This window comes from Ochotona curzoniae, unplaced genomic scaffold (genome assembly GCF_017591425.1).
Source record: "Ochotona curzoniae isolate NIBS_2020 unplaced genomic scaffold, NIBS_Ocur_1.0 contig_66, whole genome shotgun sequence".
NCBI lineage: Eukaryota > Metazoa > Chordata > Mammalia > Lagomorpha > Ochotonidae > Ochotona > Ochotona curzoniae.
In genome coordinates this window covers 12193433-12214662 of record NW_024466512.1, presented here as the reverse complement: position 1 = coordinate 12214662, position 21230 = coordinate 12193433, and the positions used below count along the sequence as shown (strand labels likewise).

General features: G+C 45.1%; 2 protein-coding genes across 2 annotated transcripts in view; one reads left to right on the top strand and one right to left on the bottom strand.

The window, feature by feature from the left end:
- CCDC186 (coiled-coil domain containing 186) overlaps window positions 1-8064 on the bottom strand; it is a 47206-nt gene extending 39142 nt beyond the window's left edge. The window contains exon 1 of the mRNA XM_040992073.1: window positions 8061-8064. The gene's annotated coding sequence lies outside the window, so the exon portion shown is untranslated. The remainder of the gene's footprint in view (window positions 1-8060) is intronic.
- Window positions 4026-21230, top strand: part of TDRD1 (tudor domain containing 1) — a 38125-nt gene continuing 20920 nt past the window's right edge. The window contains exons 1-9 of the mRNA XM_040992494.1: window positions 4026-4032; window positions 9660-9983; window positions 12330-12379; window positions 15166-15310; window positions 18130-18235; window positions 18900-18963; window positions 19801-19905; window positions 20114-20296; window positions 20600-20743. Of these exons, the coding sequence (XP_040848428.1) occupies window positions 4026-4032; window positions 9660-9983; window positions 12330-12379; window positions 15166-15310; window positions 18130-18235; window positions 18900-18963; window positions 19801-19905; window positions 20114-20296; window positions 20600-20743 (1128 nt within the window). The remainder of the gene's footprint in view (window positions 4033-9659; window positions 9984-12329; window positions 12380-15165; window positions 15311-18129; window positions 18236-18899; window positions 18964-19800; window positions 19906-20113; window positions 20297-20599; window positions 20744-21230) is intronic.

The following is a 21230-nucleotide window of genomic DNA, read 5'->3' as shown; positions in this document are numbered from 1 at the left end:
ACACATCAACAAAGATGGCGGCGGCGCCGGAGCCGGCCGGGATACAGCTGAGGGGGCGGGGCTCCGCCGAGGAGCCAATCAGCGCCGCGCGGGCGGCGTGACGCGCGCACCTTGACGGCCAGGGTAACCTGCCTGCAGTGGGCGGAGCCTCGCGACCCCGGGCGGCCCCCACCCTGCCCGGCCTGGCTGGAATACCCCGCGCGCGTCTCACCTGCGCAGCCCCCTCGGTCCTTAGTCCTACCCGCCTCTCCTATCCGCCTTTCCTGGAGCCAAGCAGGTGGTTTCTTCTCGTAGAAGCGACCGTCAGGATATTACCCCTTCTCTCCCTTTGGCTCAAGAGACGTAGAGCAATAAAAGACAATTCCCAACTGTGGCTTCCCGGCACTGGTGCGCAGACCTTGCACCTGACGAGGGCGGAGTCTCCAGGGACTCCAGCCTACCCGCCCTTTACCTCCTTAGAGAGGCTTCTGGGGTTGCCATAACGCCGCGTTCGGCTCTTCAGAGTGGCCCCTAGAGTGCCATTGTTGAATAATGGACAGTTGGAGCGTCCGCTTCCCGCCCCGGGCCGAGCGCGTTCCCGAGCTCAGCAAGCAACCTCTGGGCAGGCATCCTCTGTCCACAAAAAGAGTATGGAGACGGTTGTCCGGCTGGGTCCAGAGCGGGAACAAACAAGGTTTTGGGGTTAGGACTTCTTTGAGTAAAATTGATGAATTCAGACCAGTCTTAAAGGCCAGACGTTGTCTAGCAAAACTTTCCACGGTTCCGTTAACCACCTCCGAGACGGCCGGCAAAACAAACAGAAGAAAAAAAGACTATAAATATGTAATTTGTTCCTCTTTCTCTTTCAACGGGAAATAACACCTCCCTCCTCAAATAAAGGGACTGCACTGGAGGCACATTCATTAAAAGTGTCCATGATGGGAGAGAAATGATTTGGCTTTGACAAATCAACCCAACATTCCCACGATGATAGGGAGGGGTGGAAATCAAAGAAACCATAAGCTGTTTCAATACTTCTATTGTCAGGAATAGCATTATTTCTAAATTCTGGGAATCAAGTTTTTCACTGTAAGAGAATAATAGTAATAGAAAATCACAGAAATGAAATAAAAATAATGCAATCCTTGATTTGAAGTTAGAAACATAAGCATGTGCCTAGAGTATTTTTTCTTAAAAAAAAAAAAAAATCTGTCCCTTGAAAAGCCTGGAACTATAATCAATCTAATGGCATACCTTTGTTCTCCAAACTGTGATGTGTAAATACTACTTCCTCTACAGATTACCTGGACTTTGCTTGAAGATCAAAGGCGATTCCCAGTCTAGGACGGAAATGCACAAGAGCTTGCTCATGTTGATTTTAGCAGAAGCAAAGTAAAAGCAGCGTGAAGAGAACACGAGTAAGTGCCTGAAAAGGCTTAGGAAGTAATTTGCTTGTGCTACAGCTGGTCAGCAAGGGATAATTTCAGGGTTCAAAAATAACAGCAGCATTGAGACACACCAGCTATATTAAAAGTCAGTGCATGCATTGATTTTCAAAAGTGTTATTAACCATTTTGGGAAGATATCAAGAAATACCACACACTGAAAACTGATAGCAGTGAAAAAAAAAATGAGGCATTTGGCCAAGCTCTCCTGCTGCAGACTGAGAAGCATACAGTGGATGCGAACATGCTCGTGCAGAATTCTATATAACAAACGTAAAAGGAGAAGCTATCACCATTTTTGCAAACTGTAATGAAATAATAGACACAGATAGTGGTCATCTGTCAGTCCAGAATCTTAGATAAAAAGTTGGTAGGAAACCTCAGGATAACAACACTTGAACCTACTCGATCAATCTTGGTGTCCCCTACAGGGAAACAGCTACCTAATATGTAGCTTTTGATCTACTGCAACAGAGAAACACCTGAGACGGATTCTTATAAAAAGAGAGGCAAGGGCCCTGTGAGCTAGAGTCCTCGCCTTGCACATACCAGGGTCCCATAGGGATGCTGGTTCTAATCCGGCAGCCCCACTTCCCATCCAGCTCCCTGCTTGTGACCTGGGAAAGCAGTCGAGGATGGCCCAAAGCCTTGGGATCCTGCACCTGTGTGGGAGACCAGGAAGAAGCTCCTGGCTTCAGATCGGCTCAGCTCTGGCCATTGCAGAGTGAAGCAACAGATGGAAGATCTTTCTTTCTCTCTTTCTCTCTGTAAATCTTTCCAATAAAAATAAATCAATTTTTTTTAAAAATAAAAAATACAGAGGCAATCAAAGTCAGTTGTGAGAAGAATTGCCCTTTCTTCGATAAGAAAAGGGCATGGATGAAACAGAACTTTTTCTCCCAACAGCTAAGTACAAATATTAACCTTGTTTTGAACATACCTACTATAAAGACAATACTTCAGGGGCGGGCGTTGTGATGCAGTGAGTTAAGCACCTGCCTGCCACCCCCAGTGTCCCATATGGGCACCAGCTGGAGTGCCCACTTATTCACCTCCAATCCAGCTCCCTGCTGGTGGGTCTGGGAGAACCATGGGGGATGGTCCAAGTGTTTGGGCCCCAGCTTCTACGTGGAAGACCCAGATGAAGCTTCTGCCTGCTGGCTTCACGCTGCCAGTTCCTCAGTGCAGACTTTGAGAGAGAACAGGATCCTTCCAGAAATCTCCTGCTTCTCCTCAGGTGCTCCCTGCCTCAGCTCGAGAAACACTGAGTCCCGTTAAGTGGCCCCTTCCTTTCCGGTTACTTCCCTAACTCCATTCCTACCATGAGGAAAATCAAATCCCAATCATGCGATTCCCCCTGCCTACAAAAGGCCTCAGCTACTTGCCATACTAAAGGAGATGGTCAAGGAAAGTCTGAGAAACAGCCGCAAGAAGAACTTAGGCAGACCTAACTACACGTCGCAAAACGAACAAGAAGCATCAAGCAAATCTGAATAAAAGACAACCATCACAAAGTCGTTCTCGGAGCTATCTTTTCTAAAAGATAGGTAGATAGATATTATGTAGATACACTGCTTCCTAGATCTATCCACAACCAACTTACGGAACTCACAGCCCGGGCACACGTGCTCAGCCGCAGGTGGGAGGGCGCACGGCCGGGCGCGCGTGGGCGTCGAGGGACGCACGTGGCGCCGAGTGCGCAGGCGCAGCGTGCGCGGGCCTGGACCGCGCAGGCGCGCTGCTGCAAGCCTGGGAGGTGGCTGGGCTTTGGAGGCGGGTGGAGCCCGTGTGGAGCCGCTGGGCCCGAAGTTGTCGGGGCAGCTGCTAGGCGCCACAACGGGCAGCCTTGAGAGAGAGAGGTCGGTCGGGGTCAGCAGCCCTTCAGCCTCTTCCCAGGTCAGGCTTGCCAGGGACCTGGGGGAGGAAAAGGAGCAGCGTGAGGTTGTGGGGCTTCGGTCGTTGGGCGCTGGACGTTGAGGTCGGGCGTTGAAATCGGGCGTTGAGCCGGTCCAAGGGGCCTGGAAGTGGAGTGAGGTTGGAAGGGTAGAGGAAGCTTTTGGGGTCTTGGCTGGGAAGGGGGAGGTCAGGGCTTGGAGGTTTGGGTCTGGGACGACTCTGTGTTGGTTGGAGGGGCTTGGCGACGCAGGCCTGAGGTGTGGGCCAGTAGGTGGGAGGTCCTGCGGTGGATGTGAGAGCACGCCGCAGATATGGACGGACCGCTTTTCTTGAAAAGGAACTGTATACGAATTCGGTACCTTCATTTAACTCAAAGGCTGCAGTGCCAGCCGTGTGGGTAAGCTGCACGCGGCAGTCACTGCCGGAGTGAGTAAGCTGGCGCTGATTTACACCACCTGCGCCGCTGGTCCTACCTCATTTGTCCTGTCGGGCCTCTGGAGTTAGAACAGGTGCTTCTAGTTGGCTCAGAGACACAAAGGTATCGGTTGCAATACCTTAGAGGCAGAAATCTGACCTGGATTCTTACCGCGACAGTGAAAGGGGCTGGCCTCGAATGAGCTCGCCGTGGCTCATCACTGGGTATAAAGAAATAGTAGCACTGTACTTCTCAGACATGTGTTTTACCATGTGCAGACCCATTCGGGAATGGCAGGTTTTTTTTTTTTTTTTTTTTTTAAGCCATGGCTGTTCTGAGTTCAATGGAGAGAATGCCTGTGCCTTAAGTACTTAGCTGAGTGGCTTGTGTACACTTTCTCGTGTAATCCTCCACGTCCACCTTTTACCATTCCCTGGATCCCAGAGCCATGAAGTGGTTTGCCCAAAATAGCCCTGCCAGACGAGGAGAGGGGGACTTGGGTGTGACCCCAAAGCCCATGCTCTTCTTCCCGGCGAGTTCTGTGGTTCTTTGAGCGGATTGTATGGCGTGACCAGGAAGAAAAGCTTCAGAGAAGGCAAACAAAGGCTAAATGTCACGGCCAGTGCCTTCTTCAGAGACCGGCTTCCCAGGGTTGACTCGAGGCCCTGGGTGTGCCCCCCTCAAAGGAGGAGGAAGGGCTTGCCTCACGTTGCCCTGCGGTGGATCCTAGGATGGTCCCCCAAGGCTAGAGAATGCGGGGAGTTTGATTCCAAGGGAGTGAGAGTGCTCCTGGGAACCCCCCAGGGTCCTGAGGTCGGGGGACACACCCAGCCCAGGCCTCTCAACAACTGAGTCATGCCCAGGCTATTGCCTTTTTATGACATCCCCAATCACGAGACTGTAAGAGATCGCTTTAACATAAAGGAAGGAGGGAACTCTTCAAATTAGCCTCCTGTGTTAACTAGGCAACAAGGACTGTGGATGCCAGGTGACTTAGTACATTTTTGTTGGTGAGCAAGCCAACATAGTGGGCTGTATTTTTTGGTTGGGGGTGGGGGAGCTGAAGCCATGGGGTGTTAAGGTCTTTGCATCAGTATCTGCCCAATCTACCTGTAGATGAAAAGTCTGCAGACCAAGGTTGGGAATTAAGTTAGGACACAGATTGTGCATACTCAAGATTCAGATGTCCCAGGTGGCTGATACGGGATAACGGCATGTGAATGCAGAGTGCTACAAGTGCTTTCAGTATTCCAGTTCAGCCTGTAAAAGCCTGCCGCTGTTTCCCCATTTTGGTGGTAGTCACACATGCATTTAATATATGTGTGAAAACTCATAGCATTGTAATTGACCAAGGGAAAGTCAATGACATGAGAATTACACATTCAAGACAGTGGAATTCCAGGTTTAGATGACCAGAAATCATTTGGACTAAATAGCCTTGGCTGCCTGTTCTGAAAACTTGAGTCCTGGGGGTAGTGCTGTCACAGAGTCACACAGCAGGTTGAGCTGTCACTGCGGTGGAGTGGGTTCCTGGACTGGAATGCTGCTCAGCTGTTCAGCTTCCAGTTCAGCTTTCATCCGACGCACCTGCTAGGAACAGGTGTCGCCCAGCATGTTCCTGTCCCCTGAGTTCCAGCAGCCCTGGTTGTTGCGGGAATCTGGGGAGTAAACCAGTGAAAGGAAGAATTCTTCCCGTCACTAGGCCTTCCAAGCAAATCTGTAAATCTCACCAAGGAAGCAAAGCAGAGGCATAAACAGAGGGAGTGCCATTTGCCTGCTGGCTGATTGCCAGCTCCTTTTCGGAATCCTTTGTTCACTGGGGAGAGTCCTGACTTTATTCTCAGAAAAAGTGTTACCTAACTCCAGAATCAAAGCTAAGTATTGCTAAGTTGTTGTAGCTTTGTCCTTTGATATATTAAGTGATTCTTTCACTTTTACTTTTTTTTCCCTACTATAAAAGCTATAAAAGTATGATTTAGGCATAATTTGAAAACTGGAAAAGAAAAAGTAAAAAAAATGACCTCATCAACTCATCCCAGACAACTCGATACTATTCAAAATATGTTGAATTTTAAGTTCATACTTTTAATGTGGAGTTTGCATATTTTTTTTCTTTTTTTTTTTCTTGCTGTTTTTATTGAATGCTTATACAGGTTGAGTATGTTTTACCTAAACTGCTTGGGAGCAGAAATGTTTTGGATTTTGGAACATTTGCATATGTATAATGAGATATCCTAGAAATGTGATCCAGGCCTAAACATGAAACCATTTAAGTTTCATATATACCTTGCATGCCTATTCAGGAGATAAATTTTTTTAAGATTTTTTTTGTTATTATTAAGATAGATATATTGAGAAGAGGAGAAACAAAGATCCTCTGTCTGATGATTTACTCCCCAAATGACTGCAATGGCTAGAGCTGTGCCAATCTGAAGCCAGGAGCCAGGCGCTTCTTCCGGGTCTCTTACATGGGTACAGGGTCCCAAGGTCTCAGGCTATCCTCCACTGCTTTCCCAGGCCACAAGCAGGGAGCTGGATGGGAAGTGGGGCTGCCGGGATTAGAACCTGTGCCAGTATGGGATCCCCGGCTCCTTCAAGGTGAGGACTTTAGCCCAAGTTGAGGACTTTAGCCGCTAGGCCTAGGCCACAGCGTGCTGGGTCCCAGGAGATAATTTTATGTAACATTTTTAGTGTACTTTGTTCTTAGGAAACAACCTTTCTCATCTATTGATCAGCAAAGGTGGGTGGGGGGGAGAAGGTTGGACAGAGAAGTAGAGAAGTGGAGGGAGAGAAGAAATGATACAGAGTTGCAGCTTGCACCTGCTGGTTTATTCTTCTGGTGCCTGACATAGCTGGGATTGGGCTGGGTGGAAGCCAGGAACCCAAAATTCAAAGCAGGTCTTCCACAGTGCATCTGTGTGTTGACTATGGGCAGCCACATAAAGTCAGGGGAGGAATTTTCTGCTTGTAAGGACAGATTGATATGTCAAAAAGTTTTGGATTCTAGACCATTTTGGATTTTCAAATTGCGTGTTTGACCTGTAAACTTTATTTTTTTCAGTTTTTTATTTACATAAAAACTTCTAGCAGTTTTATGCATTTTTTTTTGGAAACCAGGATTCTAAATAACAATATAATCTGTCTTTGTCGAGGTGTGCGTGACAGCTGCCATCACTTCCCTCTACCCCAAGTTTTTAAAAATCTATTTATTTATTTGAAAGGCAGAGTGGCACCAAGAAATCTTGCACCCTCTGGTTGCCCCTCGAGAAGCTTGCCACAGCCAAGGCCAGAGCAGGCCAAAGCTCAAAGATGCAGATTTCATCGCAGTCCTGAATGAGGCTGGGAGGAACCCAGGTGCCCGAGGGGCCCTCAAATGTTCCCTCCCAAGCTCGTGGAAAGGAAGTCCAGAGTGACTCTGAGTTGAACCTAGCACTGCGATGTGGTTTGTGGGTATCACAAACAGCAAGCAGCAGTTTAACCTGTGTCACAACACCGATCCTCCCCTTTTTCTTTTACCACTTTAGATGAACATGAATGCATACAGGATTTTTTTTTTTTGTAATAAGTTGATTTCTGCAAGAGTAACCGAGTGAGTAGTTCAGTGCCTTTTTAAGACCACACACAGGCAAATTTGCATCCTAGAGGGAGTGTGCTAAATTATGCTCTTCAGTGATGAGTGGCCTCTTTCACAGCACCCACACTAGGCAGAAAATAGGTTATTTCAGTGTGAATTAAAAAGAAAACCATAGCTGAGTTTGAATGGTTGTCCCCTTGTGTTTGTTATAATTTTTTAAGTATGCATATTTGTTCATGTATTCATGTTTACTCTCAATCAGTACCTTTGTGCTGTTTCAGCACATTTTTTGTAAAGGTTTATTTATTTGAAATCATTACAGACGTGCGCGTGTGCGCACACACACACACACACACACACACACACACACACACACACATATCTTCTACCCGTCTGCTGGTTCATTCCCTGCGTGGCAGAGCCAGGCTGAAAGCCTTCCTAGGAGTGGGAAATGACTGAGTGTTTGCGTGATGCAGGTTGATTAAGGTGATAATCTGATGAAGAGATTGTTGTGCATGGTCTAACATGGTTGTAGCCTGGATAATGCTGGGCTTTTGGGGGGTGAGTTGACTCAGTCTTTGTAGTGCAGAGTACGCAGTACTCAGTGTTGGTTCTGTTGGTTGCTGTTGGATCCGCTTGCTCCTTCCCTGCTTGCTCTGTGTCTGGTGTGTGTGTGAGATGTCTAGGTCCTTACATGAACTGATCTTTTCCCCCTTCAGTCATCTCTGAGGGACTTTGTTTTGTCTCAGACACTCCTACTGCTCTTTGAATTTTTTTTAATCAGTGTAAAGTATGTCTCAGGAGTTTCTTCCTTGAATTATTTTTTAATCCTTTGCTTTGGCTTTTTGCAAAGCACATGTTTTATTCCTTTTATTTTCAAGCATACCATGTAATTTTTATGTGTGCTTTTTGTGTATAATATCTAGCTTGATTTTTCCCCCTGCATTTTTATTATTTTATTTGAGACTAATTCATTGGTATACATTACTTGTGCTTGTTTCTGTTACGGTATTTGGAGGTTAGCTAATTATTACAATGCTTCATGATTTTTCCTCTCTTGGGAAAAGTATGCATTTCATTTCCATTTTTCTGGCAGTTACCCTCAATAATGCAATGACCATCCTTTCTGTTTGTTATGGAGACTGGAGTCACTCAGCATTCATAAGCCCACGCCGCCTCCAGCTCTCCGGAAGGTGTCTCCCTCCTGTTACTTGACGTGTTCTCGCTCCTTGCTGCATCCAGTGTTGTAGTTGTCCGTCTGATCCTCCAGTTTAGGCTTGTTGGGACAGCTGCTTCCTGGCTGCTGCTGGGTCTCCCACTGTGGCTGCCCATCTTGAGCCTGTATGTCAGAACTGACTTCCTTGGATCTAGCCCACGGTGAATGCCCTACCTTGGAGAGTGCATATTTTTTAAATTTCATGGTCTTTTCTCTGCTGTCATTGCACTAGTTTAACCTAACTTAAAAACTAGAGATGAGATGAAAGTTTTAGGTCATTAAGAAGGAGGATCATATTGCTGTTTGTTTTCTATACAGTCTTGTTCAGCAGCATGGTTCGCCTTTATGGCTGTTTTTCCCCTGCTTATGGGCAGTTGTGGGAGAAGAGGCAGAAACTGAGTTGACGGAGATGGCCAGGAGTCGCTGCTTCAGAGTGACGTTGTTTGCTTTGTGCTTGAGTTACCCTGAAAGGCTCACAGAGTTCTAGGGAAACAATAGGCTAGCTTCATTCTGGGTGGAACAACACGTGACACAGGGAGACCCTGCCCTGGGCCTAACTTTGAGATCCACACAGACGGCACATTCAAAGCAGAGTACAGGTTACAGTTCATGCAGGTCCAGCTGGAGCCTGTCTAAGCTGAGCAAGGGGCTCAGCCGCACCGAGTCTTGAGCTGAGCACATGCTGTGATGAGCACGCCAGGGAACAGGTACATTCTGGGTGTTGGGTTCAGCAAATTCAAGGACTTGGTGTAGCATAAAGTAGGAGAGGGATTCTGAGAAGGCAGTGGGGAGGCGATGAACTGCTTCAAAAGGCACCATCTCTTGTGATTTGTCATTAAGGTGTAGGTTGGCTATATTTCTTTTAAAGCTTTTATAAAAACCCTTTTTATGTTACTGTGAAGCTTTGTGAAGTCAGCAGTGGAGTTAAAGTCAGACTACTCCTCAGATGTGTCTTGCTTTGTTGTTTTGTCATTGATGTCCATTAAACTTGGAGTTTGTACTTAGAGAATTGTCCGGGCTTGTGCCTGAAGGCCAGATTTAATGGCATGATTCCATTTTATGGAAAAAATCACCTTGCCTGCCATTCTACTTTTGTCATTAAAAGTTGCCTCTTTAATATATTTCTTTCCTTAGATTTCTGTGTTAAATCGCCACTGAATGTACTGTCAAGAAATAGTTTGGAAGCGTCTACTTGTAAAATGACAGAGCCATTTAACTTCGAGAAAGCTGAAAGCAAGCTTCCTTCACGGGACTCTCTGAGGAATCCCGGGCCACACCATAATCATCCAACTTTCAGGTTGAAAAGCCCAGAGACAATAAACAAAAAGAACAACTTTTTGCTTGGTGAGCAAACCAAGCAGTTTCTGGCTAGTCAGGAAGATGGTTCCGCATCTTCAGACCCTAATGGCATCAGTGGAGAAGCAGGAGCCAGAGGAGACCCGAAGACACTGCCCACAGGTGAGTGCAGACTGTGGCCTTCTTACTTCCTGATTCTAATGGTTTCCAGCACTTTCGTGCTTCTATATGACTGAACCAGAGAGCTGTAAACACAGCGCCCAAGTGACTACTACCCTGTGGTGTTTGCATTTCATTATTAATTTAGAAGGGAAACCCAGATTCTAATTACCTTGGGCGTGTTTAATTACAGATTTCTGGGGGGAAAATGTCTGCAGAAGAGCTTTTTATTTTCTCTTCACAGAGTTAAACCAGTGTAGGTGCAGGTAGTAGTATCTGTACAGATACGTACAGAGATGTGGGGAGCACATGCATTGCCTTCTTGTGCGTGTTCCCAAGATTGTATTTTTTTTAAAAAAATACTCTGCAAAGTAGTTGCATGTAGTAGCTCACAGAGCTATGGACTCCTGTGTCAAAGATATGGCCCAGTTGCTATGAGTTCTCATTTCTTCAATCCTGATTCTAAAAACCTGCTTTGAAAGGGAGCTGGGCCCTGCTGGAATTTAGCTTCTTTGAGTGTTCACAAGATGGGATGTGATCTTTCAGCACTGTGGTGTTGCAGGTCTCAGTATGTGGCTGTTTGCTGATGGTTTCAAAACGTGATTAGCCTTTCTTGTGCGTGTTGATTGTACGTGGGAGCTACACAAGCACAGTGGCTGACCTGTTAGTGCCTTAAAGCTGGACTCAGGGCAGGACATCCACCTGGGTCAGTGGACAGTGTGTTCTTCATTACCATGCACTTGCAGTTAAGCAAACAAAACCCAGAAATGTCCGTTTCAGTTTAAAATGTCCTTGGTGGAGCAATGAAAATGATTCATTTCATTCTGACTTGCTCCTCTGCACAGGGATTTTTTTTAGTGTTTTTTGGTAATGAATGGGCATTGCATGCTCATGGAGAAGCAAGGTGATGATTTGCATTGTGACCAGCAGAAGCATTTATCTTGCATTATCCTTTGTGCTTGAAAAAAAGTGACAGAGTGGTTCTTCAAACAGAGTCTAGCCAACATTTCCTGAAAACAAGAGTAAGTCCATCACTTCAAGGACAACCACTGCCAGGACTTTGTTGCTGATGATAAAATTGGAGCTTCGGAGAAAATGAGGGTTTTGGGAAACTGGTGTCTGCCATGGGGAGCTGAGCTCCCCCGTGCTTGGGCTTTTCTGGTGGGCTGCACCGAAGTCAGCAGCTTCATCCCAGTCCAGCATGGTAGCAGGCCCAAGCACTCGGGCCAGCTTACGCTGCTTTCCCAGGTGCATTAGCAGGGAGCCAGATCGAAAGCAGAGGCAATCAGACTCCAACCCACAGTTGGTGGCACATTTCAGCTTACTTTGCCACACCCCAGCATTAGCTCCCAGTCAGTGGATTGTAGCATAACTGCATGAAAAGCTCATTGGTATGGCCTTAGAGCCCACACTGTAACTTTTTTTTTCCTTTTCAAAGATTTATTTGTTTTTTCTTGGAAAGGCAGATCAGATTTACAGAGAGAAGAAGAGGTAAAGAAAAAGATCTTCTATCCACTGGTTCAATCCTCAAGTGGCCATAATGGCCAGAGCTGAGCCAATCACAAGCCAGAAGCTACTTCTGGGCCTCCCACGTGGGTACAGGATCCCAAGGCTTTGGACCATCTGTTACTGCTTTCCCAGGCCATAAGCAGGGAGCTAGATGGGAAGTGAAACAGCCGGGACACAAACCAGCACCCATAGGGGATCCTGGCTCTTGCAAGATGAAGGTTTAACCATTGAGCCATTACATTAGGCCTGTGACTTTTAATCTGCCTCTTGCATTTCGGTGTGATATGGAAATCTTCACAGTTATTTGACACACCTCTGTTTTGCAATTGCATCATTTTCTAGTCTCCTGTTAAGCTAAACATTAAACATACAGGCAAAGAGGAGACACTGTGCTCATTATGACTTTATTGTGACAATTATGCCAACAAGTAAAACATTTTGGTTTTAGGTAAATGAGTATGTTCAAATTTAATTTTCAGAATACAGTAAATTTGACAGGCATAAGCCATATAAATGAAAGCTGCTTGGGTTCTTGGGTAAGAATTTTTTTTAAGAATGTAAAGATGTTCTTGAGTTCAAAAGGTGGGAAAATAACTATGTTACTGAATGAGTAAAAGTCTGCATTGTGAGGCGCAAAGCACAATAGTCAAGAAGCTGTCAGACAGGTCCTTCTTTTCCTTTAGGATAAAGGTGTTGCCTCTTGATGTATAGCTGTAAAGTGATTAGAATGTAAGCCTGTTGTTTTTTTTGAATACTACTTAGTTATGCTGTATTTTTTAACATTAAGAATTAAGAATAATATTTGGAGCTTTATTAAGATTTGTATTTTTTGCTTCTCAGGAAACTCACTGTCGCTTCTCACTGCTGGAAATAACTCACCATCCAAAGAAGTAAGTCCTTGAAGGTTAATTAAACCTTTTGCATTTTTGCTTAGGTACAAGAGTTTGAATGTGTTTTTGAGCTGTGTTAATAAAGAAGTATTCGATTTGTGGTATGGCTCAAGGTCAAACTTCTTTTCTTCAACCTGTGAACTTAAAAAATAAGCATTTCTTTTTAGTTACAATCAAGTGCATTTGAAAAAAAAAAAAAAGGAGATCCTGAGAGGCCTGTGCCCAGTGTCCCCCAGGGGTGACATATGGCAGAACAATGGTGTCCCTCTCAGCTGCGGCTGGGACACTGACGTTGGTATGCTCAGGACACAGGGTGTTCCCTCACTTCGGGGTGGGGGTTCCGGGGGCCCCTCTTATGCCTTCTTAGAGCCTCACCTACCTACCTTCCTTTGGTTCTGGTCTCTCTTCTCCTTAATCCCAGGCAGCCACTAATTTCATAATCTGTATTTCCACAATTTGGTCATTTTTAAGACCATTGTATAAGTGAAATCAGAAAGCATTTAAACTTTTGAGATTGACTTTCTTGCTGCATTTAATTGTTTAGAGATTGCTACAGGTTGTTGTATGTATCAGTAGTTTGCTCTTTTCTATTACTGAGTAGGTCTACCTGTTACAGGAGAGCTCAGTTTAAGGATTTGCCCTTTAAAGTGTATCTGGCTTGTGTCCACTTTGGGCTACTGAAAAACTGCAGTACAGGGTTTTATGTGATATGGGAAAAGAGAGTAGATGCATTTTTCTTTTTTTAAGAAACCACTTAACTATTTTCCAGAGTAACTAAACCATTTTACATTCTCCCCAAGAGTGTATATGAGATATATTTGATGTTGTTAGCTATTTTTATTTTACTCATTGTTCAAAGTGTGGACTAATACCTCACTGTGCTTTTAATTTAATACCTCAGTATGGCTTTACCTGTCCCTAGTGGGTAACAGTGTTGAGCTTCCATTCATGTACTTTCCATCTGTATCTCCTCTTGTGTAAAATGTTTGTCTTTTGCCCATGTTTTATTGGATTTTTTTTTTTTACTACTGAGTTTTCATGATTCTTCATGTATTTGTTACTACTACTTCATCAAATATGTGTTTGGCAAATTTTTTTCCTGGAATGCAGCTTTTCTGTCTTTACTAAAGAAAAAATTTATTGGGTGCAGTTGATGAATTTTTGACTGGACTAAATGGACTATACTTTTAGCATCAAGTTCTCAAACTCTGTATTGTACTAAAACTCTCCCAAATGGTATTTTTTTTAATGTTTTAAAGTTTTACATTTCCCATTAATGCCTTGATCTGTTTTGCCTGTTACTTTGCCTGTGGTGGTTCAATTGATCTAGAGTCATTTTTGCTAAAAATATTCTTTTGTCTCTTTACCAGTTCCACAGTCTTGAGGACTAGAACTTATAATCTTGAAATTGGGTAGAGTGATTCTTCCCACATGCCCTCTTAGAGTTATCCTACATGTATTTCCTTCAAGCAGATAATTTAGAACACATCTTGCCAAGGTGTTCTTCTGTTTTTGTTTTTTGATGTTTACATAGTTGAGGACGGACACCCATGTGAACCATTGATCGTGCTGGGAACCATCAAGGAAATGAGGGAAAGTGGATGAGACAGTTATTTCCCATTTTTTTTTCTTCCTTATCTGGAGGAAGGGAGGAGAAAAGGAGAGAAGATTGCTCCCAGAAGTCCAACCACATTAGTACCTGGGGTAGGGGCCAGCCACTCAATGTCATCCTAGGGTCCCCAATGTGGAGCATATTTCAAGGGTGCTCCTTAAGTGGTTTTGGTAGTTCTGAGGTGTTGTTGATTTCATTGATCCAAGGTTGAGGAAATCCTTCCAGGCTCTGTTGGCTGACATAGTCCACCATAGGGTTGCTACTCACCCAGATGCTTGGCTGGGAGAGTTGTCCAATTTGTTCTGCCATCCATGGTACTAGATTGTTCTCTGTAGGCCTCAATGAGCTGTCATGTTCTCCATGTGCATCTGGACATGCTGTCCACTGCACAGGCTTCAGCAATTGAGGCTGAGTTCTGATACATGTATTCCTTGAGCAGGCCAGAGATCCTGTGATTTTCCCTGTGGTTGGAGTTTTGAGAGCAGCAGTCCAGTTATGAGGGCAGCGGTCCCCAAAGAAACCTCACTAGAGGTGACCCCAGACCTGACTCCTGTGTGTGTCAGCCAGTGTAGGGTCTGGCTTAGTCTGTCATCCATTCCATGGGAAGCAGTGTCCTCCTCCTTACCCAGGGAGTAAGTGTGTCCCCCTACCCTATGGCCTTTTTCGGTACCACACCAGTTAGAAAGACTTGAGGCACACCATTATAGCCTTGTCAGTACAGAGTTCACGCATCCCACTCTACTTTGCTGCTGGGAGCAGGGTGCAGCATTATCTGTGATGTTTATCTGGAGGGGAATCCATTAACTAGTGAGAGTTCTGTCTTGCCCTTTCCTGGTCCTCTGGCTGGAGGGAGCAGATTTTTTAATGGGAGTTTTAATTGGCACCATTGTTTGATGTTTCTAAATTGCCACCTTCTACAGCACCTATTCTGGGATATTAGGCAAAATGAAAACCCAGAGAATTGGCCAACATGTCCCCCCGCCACATTTTTTTAATCAGAAGTTTCCTTGTTCAGAGTCCTCTTAACACTGGTTTTGTATATAAATTGAGAACATTTCGTGCTTAGTGGAATAGGGAAAAGTACATTTACTCTGTATCACCACAAGAGGGAAGCACGAGTGTTTAAAAGAGGAAGTGACTACTGAATTCCAACTCTGCTCTTTGTTCCTAATAGAAGCCCAGCAGCAATGTACCTCCCACAAAGTCCAAAAAGTTGCACAAGGTTTCTGAGAACTCTTTGTCCATCAGTAATCCAGCACTCTTCAACTCCTTAGGACCTCCTGTTCGGTCCACAACTTGCCATCGCTGCGGCCTGTTTGGTAAGCATCTCGTCCTGGGTGCCTGTGGGCTCATTCTGCATGTTTGAGCAACATTTTTATTACAATGAATTGTAAGCGTATGAAGTGTAAACATAAGTGCGTGTGTATATGCGCGTGTGGGTGTTCTCATTGCTCAGCAACAGTAGCTGCCAGCTGTTCCTGCTTCCCGAGGGTGTTGTTCTCACCTGTTCAGGTGAAGTTCACAGTGGACTGCAGAAACTCACAAACCCTGCCAAAACACTGGGCATGTTTCTCATGTCCTTCCCAGCCACCTTACCTTAGAGGCAACTGCTGCTTTCTTCACCATAAATTAATTTTGCCTGTCAGAGTTTCATATAAAGAAACCCATACAATATAAACCCTTTTATGTAAAGTCTATTTCCTTTAGAATACTTTTTTTTGCGATTAATCCATGTTGCATCATGTCTGTTATTTTTGTTCATTGCCGAGTAGTGTTTCATTGTAAGGTTATACCACAGTGTGCATTTTTTTTTTTTGATGGATAAAATTATATGTGTTCACCTGGTACAGTATCAGCACAGTTAAAATGCTCTTCAGGTGATGAATGAACGTTTTGATTATGTGCAGGATCAGGCTGTTTTTATCCAGGTCCTCATTTTTCCTGGGACATACCTAGCAATGGAATTGCCGAGTCTAAGGGCAGGTGTTAACTTGAGCTCGCTTTCCAGGGTGTGTTTCCTTTTGTGTTTCCAGGGTGTGTTTCCCCCAGTGGCTGGGCTCCGCTTGGCGTTTGGTGGTTTTGGTGTTGTTCAGTCGTAGCCCTCCTCAGGAGTGGGAAATGGCGTCTCACTGAGCTGCTCCTGATCAGTGAGCTTGAGCAGTTTGTCATGTGCTTGCTAGTTATTTAGATAATTTAGTTTTTTTTCTCCTTTTAAAAATTGAAAGTGTTCTCTTAGAGTTTAACATTTTTGCTCAGAATTTACTTTTGTTCTATTTGAAAGGCAGAGACAAACGGACAAGGAGAGAGTTCTGAGGGCTGGTTCACTTCCCAAATGCCTGTTAACAGCCCAGCCTCAGCCAGGCTGAGGCCTGAAGGCTGGGAATCTGTCTGGGTCTTCCACAGGGGAGCCTGTTTACAGGAGCAGGGAACTGAGCTGAAGGAGACAGGACTCAGCCCGAGCACTCTGATAGGTCTTGGGGCGTCCTCAGCGGCAGCTTGACCAAGGTGCCCACAAGCCTCCAGCCCAGCGCTGCTGCCTTCCGGTTTCCTTTAGGGTAGAAGCTTTAGAGGCCTGCCCAGCTTTTGTTGTTGTTGTTTTCTTTATTTGTCTTAGATAAATGGATACTGATGAATATTTTAAACATTTTATTTTTGATGATGTTTACATAATTGATCAGGGTGAGAACGGTCAAGGATTAAGGGAAAGTGAGTGAGACCATTTTTTTTTTCACATTTTCTTTTTTTTCTTCCTGTATCTGGGGGAGGGAGGAGTACAAGGGGAGAAGCGACACCCAGCTTTCCAACAGCCTCAGCACCGGAAACGGAGAGTGGCCACCCGATATCATGCCAGGGTCCCCGCGGTAAAGTGTTTTCTGAGGGTTCTGCTCCAATGACTTCGATGGTTCTGAGATGCTGCTGTTCTCACTGCTCCAAGTATCAGGAAATCCCTCCAAGTTCCCTCCTGCTGACATGGTTCACCTCAGAGTCTCCATTCACCTAGAAGTTTGTTGTCAAGCCTCACTGGGGTAGTTGATCAGTTTGTTCTGCCCTCTTTTCTCTGCATAGCAATGGATGCTGCAGCCCAACCCAACCCTGCCTACCACACACATACACACACACACACACACACACACACACACACACACACACACACACACACACACATATGCACTCATAGGGGGAGCTGCAGCCCAGTCAGAATGACCCCTCCCCAAAACCCCCACAGGATTGTCCCCTAGCTCTGGTTCCTATGCCTGCCAGTGGACTGGTCCAGTCTGCCCCACATCCCATTCAGATCTCATATCCATCATTGGGCATTGAAGCTAACTCAACCCAGCCAATTCTACCCTCCAGTGGATGCTAGTGGATGCCACTGCCTGTCCAGCCAGGCCCACCCCCACCCCTGGTTCTCATGCTCACTGGTGAGACTTGCAGCCCATTGATGGATTCTTAAGCATACTTATTTCATAGGCTTCCTGAGTTTTTCTAAGAGTGACCTCACCATTTGTAAATCATCTGAGTCTGCTTGCACAAGTCTGTTTTCACTTCAGTACAGTTTTGATGCCTTTGATCACTCCTTTGGTAACTTGTGTGATAGGCTGTATTTTAAGTTTGACCTCCGTCTTGTGTTCTCATCATTGCAGTCCTTTTTGTCTGCACTGTGGGAGAGCATTCAAAGCGGCTTTAGGCAGAGCTGTTCAGATGCCCACATCACACAATGGGATGCCTGTATTTCATATAACCCCCTTACTGGCTGAGAGCCATATAGGCCTCATAGGCCATGTTGATGGCTCAAGTGACTAGGTTGCTGCCACCTCCGTGGGAGGCCTGGATTGAATTCCAGGCTCTGCTTTGGGCTTGGCGCAGCCCTAGTGGTGCAAGCATTTGGGGAATGAACAAATCTATGTCTTTATGTCTCTTTCTTATATATATACATATATGCATAATTTAAACGTATGATTTACAAAGTATAATGTTAACACCTAATCATAAACAGCAAGATTGAGTTTGGTCATTTTGCTTTTTTTTAGAGTGATGAGGAGGGTCATGTTTGACGTATGAAGTCTTTGAAAATGATTTGATGTTGACAAGTGCTTTGGGAGGCAGCACGGGTACTGATGTAGCCTCTGTCCCTCAGGCTCCCTTAGGTGTTCGCAGTGCAAGCAGACATACTATTGCTCCACGGCATGCCAGAGGAGGGACTGGTCGGCTCACAGCATCGTGTGCAAACCTGTGCAGCAAAAGTGAGTGCCTTAGATACTCTGAGCATTAAGAGGTATTTTAAATTTGAGGGTTGCTTTTTTTCCTGATCAAATAAGGGTCCCAATCAGAGAGGCAGGCCACAACTGGGTACAAGTTGTTCCCTTGTACTTGTTTGTTGAGATACTCCAATGTACAACTCTGGAACCAGCAGCTCTGCCAACTTAGTTTTCATGGATACATTTTACCAGAGTCAGACCTGTGAGTTTTTTTCTCCAATGACTAGAGCTTTATAAGGTCTTACTTTCCATCCTGTATGTTTTCCTGGGACACTCTCAGTGCATGTTCAGTTGTGATTTTCAGATGCACAACTCTTTTGAGTGTGACAGCTACTGGGTCATAAACCTGTTTCACCTGTGACCTCAGAGCCCTGCATCGGTGCAAGAGGGATTATCCCAGCCCAAAGATAAGGAAGCAGGCTTGGAGACTGTCACTGTGTGCCCTAGGGGCAGCACAGCTGTGCACTCCGTGGGGCATCGGGCAGTTTGATGGTGGTATTTCGTTTTTTTTCCTCCTGGTTCTCTCTGAAAGAAGCTGTTTCATTTTTTCCTTCTGGATTTTGTTCATTGGGAAGTTGACATAGTTTTCATTTACTGCTCTTCCTCTTGATTTTTGTAGGCTGTGTTTAAATCAGTTGCTTTATTTCAGCTTCCATAAAATTGAGGATAATAAATCATCCTTTGAAACAAAAAAGGAGGAAGTGAAAAATGAGGTACGGTTATATTTTTACATTATGTCTTTAGAGTGAATTTGAGGTGCTCCCTTATAAGTCAAGGGAATTTTAGCTAGCAGTTTTTTTTTTCATTTATTTCTACATTTTACCATGTAGTGTTTAGAAAAACATTTTCTGTTAAACACCTTGGTGATGGAATTTTGTGAATGTTGGAGGATGCTGGGAATCATTTATTTCCCATGAAAGACTTGAGATGGCTCCATCTCGGCATATGGTCCTTTGGCCACTTGGGAAGCCGGTGTTGAGGCGGTCTGAAGCCAGGAGCCAGGAGCTTCTTCAAGGTCTCCCACACTGGTACAAGGTCCCAAGGCTTTGGGCCATCCATTACTGCTTTCACAGGCCATAAGCAGAGAGCTGGATGGGAAGTGTGACAGTGGGGATATGAACTGGTGCCCATTTTGGATCCTCATGCTTTTCAAGGGGAGAATTAGCCATTGAGCCATTGAGCCGTTGTGCCAGGGCCCCCAGTTCAGATTTAAAAAGTTTGGTTTAGTTTAACTGTTCTTACCCTTTGCTTTAGAAAATAAAAAAATTATTAATAACAAATAAATAGAACCAAAGGTATGGCTTCCTCAAATAATCATTCTTAAAGCAAATTTCCAAAAAGAGAACCACACCCTCCCCTCTCCTCCACCCAGTTTGCTTGTTTGCTTTTAACACACAAGCACATTGTCTTTGTCATCATGTGGAGGTTCTCAGTGCTGTGGCGGCCGTGGCCCCACAAGACCTTCACGTGGCCGTGACCACAGAGCATCAGTGCTCACCGAGTTCCTGAATGGTCTGGGAGTAACTCAGTGCTATGTTTTCCTAAACCAGAGTGACAGCCCACTTGGCATAACTACAGAAACAGCTGCTTCTGCTCAGAGAACAATGGTTTCTGATTTGAAAAGTCTACAGCTCCAGAAAGCCATGGAAGTAAAGGTATTTAATCTCCCCACACAGAAACGCTCCAAACCATAGCAATACTTCTTTGCTTCTTATTTCTGAGTCTATGGTGGGGTAGCTACGAAATATATCTGATTAGCAAAGATTGCGAAAGTGTCATTGTGGCTTAGTTACAGTCTGGAGAGATGCGTGATTGCTTGTGTTCCTCGAGAATCATTGACTTTTTTTTTTTTGTCTTTGAAAGGGAACAGTTTCAGAATTCAAACACCCTGGTAACTTCCATGTGCAGTTGTACTCTCCTGAAGTTTTAGAATACATGAGCCGACTTTCCGTGAGCTTGAAAGAAGCGTATGCCAATGTGGGGCCTGAGGAGGAGTACGTGCCTGTGAAGGGTGAGGTCTGCGTTGCAAAGTACACGGTGGATCAGGTAACTCGCTGAGTGCTATTCAGTACAGTGCTGCAGCAGCCCGAGAAGGCTGCCAGTCCTCGTCCCCCTGGCCTCTGCTCCTCCATGTTCCATGCTTGTTCCCTTTGCTCCTCTGGGCCTGACCCCCTAGCCCTGCCTATGCCTGTCTGCATTGCTGCTTGTGGACTCACAAGAGGCTTAGAAAAACAAAGCTGGCTCTTCAATGTTAGGCCTCTGAGCAGAACAGGAGCCTCTCGTGTGTCTGTGGTCCCAGTTGGTGACAGGCTGTTTTGGAGTGGAGCACGTTGTGTTGTGCACTTTCAGACCTGGAACAGGGCTGTGGTACGAGATGTGGACGTGCAGCAGAAGCAGGCACAAGTCTTGTACCTTGACTTTGGAAATGATGAAGTCATTCCAGTGAGCAGAATCCGGCAGCTGGACAGCAGGATCGATTTGTTTCCTCCTTGTGTGAGTTTCCTTCACTTGTCAGTTCCCAGCAGGTGCTGCAGAGGAGTAGTTAATGCAGTTTTACTTGTTATATTCTGCAGTGGTTTGTTTTTGTTTTTTGTTTTAACTGTTGGTGTACCTTCTGTGTAAATGAACACCCAGTGTCCATCACAGCTTCATTTCTCTCACACCTTACTTAACTAAATGCTGTCTTGGGTGTAAGCGGCCATTTTCAGGCACATCTTTTTAATCTGTTCTTTAAAAACAATCACTTATGTATAACTTTATGCAGAAGTGACTCAAATTTGTGTGTAATTAACAAATAATTGCTATCCTTCCATGCATTTCTGTCTCTCTCTAACGAGAAGTAAGCCTGCTCAGTAGATCACTGAGGTGGGACAAGTGATGGTTGATAGTTGGAGGTTTCTGAATAGTTTTGGTTTTTTGCATTTTTGTAAAATAATTAATTAGAAGTGTTTTTAAACCTAACTTTCCATAAACTACTCGT